The sequence below is a fragment of the Miscanthus floridulus genome, unplaced genomic scaffold, assembly GCF_019320115.1.
Source record: "Miscanthus floridulus cultivar M001 unplaced genomic scaffold, ASM1932011v1 os_2694_1, whole genome shotgun sequence".
Taxonomy (NCBI): Eukaryota; Viridiplantae; Streptophyta; class Magnoliopsida; order Poales; family Poaceae; genus Miscanthus; species Miscanthus floridulus.
This window is the reverse complement of record NW_027098452.1, coordinates 105,546-109,994: the sequence shown is the minus strand read 5'-3', so window position 1 is coordinate 109,994 and position 4,449 is coordinate 105,546. Positions and strand designations below refer to the sequence as shown.

Here is a 4,449-nt window from a genome sequence, read left to right as displayed (position 1 = left end):
GGAAGCGCCGAGCACCACCGACACCGTTGCCTCAGCCAAGCGCCGACGCCGCTGCCCTCTGCTCCCTCCGTCTCCAGGAGATCGCATGATGAGGGCGCCTAAACCAACCGACTGCCCTATAGCCATTCTCAAATTAAAATATTTTCAACTTGGTCTGGCTTTGAAATATGACATCATCCGAAAGTCTGGGGAGTTTACTCATACAGTGATCTAAGACATTATACATGACACGAGTGCTGACTGCATGGCAAAGTACACGGTTTAGTGAGTAGTAATACAATACACCTACACGTAACACGCGGTCGTTGCTAATTAATCTTTGGTTGCGCTTGCTGCTTCTTGGGCAGGAGCTTCCGGCCGCGCCTGGCCTCCTGCAACATGGACACGACGTCCCTCATCGGCGGGCGCTCCTGCGGGCACCGGCTGGTGCAGAGCAGCGCCACCCGCAGCGCCAGCGCCATCTCGTCCCGCGCCGCCTTGCCGCCGGCCTGCTGGTCCGCCGCCCACGCCGCCGCGTCCATCACGTCGCCGGCGGTGGCGGCCGCGACCTTGCGCCTCACCCAGTCCACGATGTTGCTCCCCTCGCCGTACTCCGCCTCCACGGACCTCCGGCCGGTCAGGATCTCCAGGAGCACCACGCCGAAGCTGTACACGTCGCTCTTCTCGTCTACTTCCAGAGTGTACGTGTACTCTGCATCGATTATATATTCACACGGACCATCATTAGCCAATCGTAGGTACGTGACAAATGTCCATGTCGCGACGACCGACGAACGAGGCATACCTGGTGCGATATAGCCGTAGGAGCCGGCGATGACGGACATGGGCGCGGCGCCGTGGAGCGCCTTGGCAACGCCGAAGTCGGCCACGCGCGCCTCCATGTCGGCGTCGAGCAGGATGTTGCTGGGCTTGAGGTCGCGGTGCGCGACCGCCGGCACGCAGTCGTGGTGCAGGTAACTCACGCCCTGCGCCACGCCCACGGCGATCCGGTGCCGCGCGTCCCAGTCCAGCCCCGCCCTGCCCGCGGCGCCGTGCAGGAGGTCGTCCAGGCTGCCGTTGGGCATGTACTCGTAGAGCAGCAGCGTCGCCTCGCCGTCGGTGCACCACCCCAGCAGCCGGACGATGTTGCGGTGCCGGAGGTGCCCCAGCACCTCCACCTCGGCGAGCATGCTCCTGTTGCCGCCGTTGCCGTTCGCGTCAGCTGTCTCCTTCCGCCGCTTCGGTGGCTCCGCCGCCGGAGCGCCTCCCTCCTTCTGCGCCGACGGTTGGCGCCACAACTTCTTCACCGCGATGACCTCGCCGTTGGGCATCTTTGCGCGGTACACCGTCCCGGACGACCCGGCGCCGATGATGCCGTCGCTCCCCTCGACGCACCGCGCCACGTCGTCGGCGGTGAAGTCGAGCCTCTGGAACGCGGTCATCCCCCACGGCCCGACGACCACGTTGGGTCGTGCGCGTGCGCCGCCCCCGCTACCGCGGCCCGGTGTGTCGGTGCCGTCCTCGCGCCACTGCAGCCAGCGAGCGGTGACGGCGAGCATCGCCATCCCCGCAAAGGCCACCGCCACAGCGGAAACCCACATCGCCGCGGTGCGCCGAGCGGAGGTCACCGCGCCGGCGCCTGGTGACGACGCCGACGGCGAGCCAGCGGTCACCAAATGGTTGAAGGACACGTCGAAGGTCTCCAGCGTGGTGCAGTTGGTGAAGCCCGGCGGGACGACGCCGGTGAGCTCGTTCCAGGACAGGTCGATCTCGGTGATGGACGGCAAGGCGGCGAGCTCTGCCGGGATCTCGCCGGTGAGCTGATTGTGCTGCAGCCTCAAGATCACCAGCCGCTTGCAGGTGCTGATGTCACTGGGGATTGCACCGGTGAGGTCATTCCCTGCCAACTCCAATCGGTACAGGTTCGAACACCCCGTGGTACCAAACGCCGGGACCTCGCCGCCCAGGGCGCACTTGCTCGCCGCGAACACCTGCAGGTTCGGCGCCTGCCACGACACGTTCGGGAGCGCGCCGCCGATGGGGTTGCCGGAGATGTTGATGTACTCGAGGCTCGGAGAAGCCACGAGATCAGAAGGAATGCCGCCGGTGAGCGAGTTGGAGCTCAGGTCCAGGTATGTCAGATTGCGGATCGCGCCGAACCCGACCGGGATCTCGCCGGACAGGCGGTTGGATTCCAGCCGGACTCGCCAGAGCGACGAGCAGGTGGCGAGGCTCGCCGGGATGGCCGAGTCGAAGCGGTTGTCGAAGAGGATGAGGCGGGCGAGACGGTTGCCGGTGCACATCCCGGGAGGAATCGGGCCGGACAGGGAGTTGGTCGACACGTCCACCCGGACGAGCTGCCCGCTCGCGCCCAGCGACTCCGGCAGCCGTCCGGTGAGCGAGTTGTTCCAGAGCTGCAGCACCTCAAGGCTCGGCAGCGCGCCGATCGCCGCCGGGATCGTGCCGGAAAGGAAGTTGCTCATGAGGTTCAGCATCGTGAGGTTGGCGAGTTCACCGAGCCCCGCCGGGATGGCGCTGGCGAGCAGGTTGTCGGACAGATCGAGAGCCTGCAGCGCTCGGAGGCGGGACCACCGCGGCGGTATGGCACCGGCGAGCAGGTTCTTGAACAGGAACAGCTTCTCGAGCCGCGCGAGATCGCCGAGCTCCGGCGGCAGCGGACCGGACAGGTTGGCGACGGCGATGTCGAGGTACTGGAGCCGCGTCAGGTTGCCGAGCTCCGCGGGAACGCCGCCGTCGTAGGCATTGTACCCGATCTCGAGCTGCTCGAGCGACGCGAGGGCGCCGAGCTCCGCCGGGAGCCGCCCGGTTAGCGCGTTCCCGGCGAGGTGCAGGAACCGCAGCGAGCGGAGCTGCCCGATCTCAGGCGGGACGCTCCCGTTGAAGAAGCTGCCGCCGAGGTTGAGCCGCTGGAGCCGACGCAGCTCGCCGAGGCCGCGCGGCAGCGGGCCGACGAAGCAGTTGCTGTAGGCATCGAGCACGGCGAGCGAGCCGCCGAGCGCCGCGACGCCGTCGGGGAACGTGCCGTTGAAGAAGTTGTGGCTGACGTCGAGCGACTCCAGCCGCCGGAGCTGGAACACCGCCGCGGCCGGGAACTCCCCCGCGAACGCGTTCGCGCTGAGGTTGAGCGACGTCAGCGTAGGCGCCAGCAGCCTGGCCGCGGTGGCGGAGAATGTGCCGGAGAGGTTGCGCCGGGAGAGGTCGAGCCCGGCGATGTCCCCCGTGGCCGGGTCGCAGGACACGCCCGTCCACGCGCACCACGGCGGCGCCAGAGAACGCGTCGCGCCCGCGGACGCGTACGTCCAGGGGCGGAGCGCGCTGGACGGGTCGTGTAGGGAGGACTTGAGGGAGAGCAGCGCGAGGAGGGGCAGTGGAGCTGAGGACGCGGCGGTGGTGATGGCCAGGAGAGGCAGCAGGAGCAGGAGGTTGCCGTGGAGAGGGAGCACTAACGGCGGCGGCCAGGAGGAGGTGTCCGTGGTGGCGGCCATGCTGGCGGAGGCGCGGAGGTGGCGGTGGTGGTGGCATGGAGGAGAGGTGGAGGGCGCGGGTGGTAAAATGGAGAGGAGAAAGGTGGTGGCGCACTGGCGAAGGTCATGATGGAGGAGGAGGAGGAGGTGGTGGTGGTGGTCTGGTCGGGCCGGGCACTGCAATAGTGGACGAGTGGCGCGAGACTTTGCTGGTGGACTGGATGGCTTCAAAAGCTTTTCTCTTCCCACCATTGCAGTGCCGGCGGCGGCAATGGCGACTAGGCCTTTTGGTTGTGCGGTGCATGCACATGCCTATTGGCTATTGCCTCTCATCACAGCTACCACTACTACCACTCTGTGTTCCCTTGTTTTCCAAGTGCTAGGTGTCTGAACTTTTTTCAAAGAGGAACTGAATTTAGAAAAAAAAATTGAAACACACTAAAGTAAAGACTTTCATCACTACTGATCTGCTCCCTCCGTCCACCAAAGAATGCAATTCCTACATTTCAAGAAGTCAAACAGTTTCAACTTTGACTAAAATTATACGAAAATGTACTGACCTTCATGAGACAAAATAAATATCATTAGATTAGTTATAAAATATATTTTTATAATAAATTTATTTTGAGATATAAAATGCTAATACTATTTACTATAAACTTGGTTAAAATTGGGCTCGTTGACTGGCACGTTTACCATAAATTGCATTCTTTTCTGGATAGAGAGAGTACAATGGGTAAGTTAAGCGGTATTTTTAAATAACATTTCAGTTTAAATAGGGGAAACGGCTAAGTATATTTCAACTTTCAATTTACACGCTAGTTCAATTTCCACCCATGAACTATATAACTGAGTACCGAACACCCTTCAATGGTTGAAACTGGACAAGTTTACTCATCTAGCTAGTTTCAGGGGTGGTTTTATATTTTCTAAGAATAATAAAAAACCAATTTAATCTATAAAAACTTATAAGTGATTTATGTGA

At 61.7% G+C, this 4,449-nt stretch overlaps 1 protein-coding gene across 1 annotated transcript; it reads right to left on the bottom strand.

Annotated features, from left to right (window-relative positions):
* Positions 1 to 201: 201 nt before the first annotated feature.
* Positions 202 to 3,658, bottom strand: LOC136535319 (leucine-rich repeat receptor-like protein kinase TDR). The gene is made up of 2 exons (XM_066527614.1): positions 785 to 3,658; positions 202 to 691 (listed from the first exon to the last, which is right to left on the bottom strand). Exons 1-2 carry the CDS (start codon positions 3,483 to 3,485, stop codon positions 309 to 311), a joined length of 3,084 nt encoding a protein of 1,027 aa, XP_066383711.1. The 5' UTR covers positions 3,486 to 3,658; the 3' UTR covers positions 202 to 308.
* Between the last annotated feature and the right edge of the window lie 791 nt (positions 3,659 to 4,449).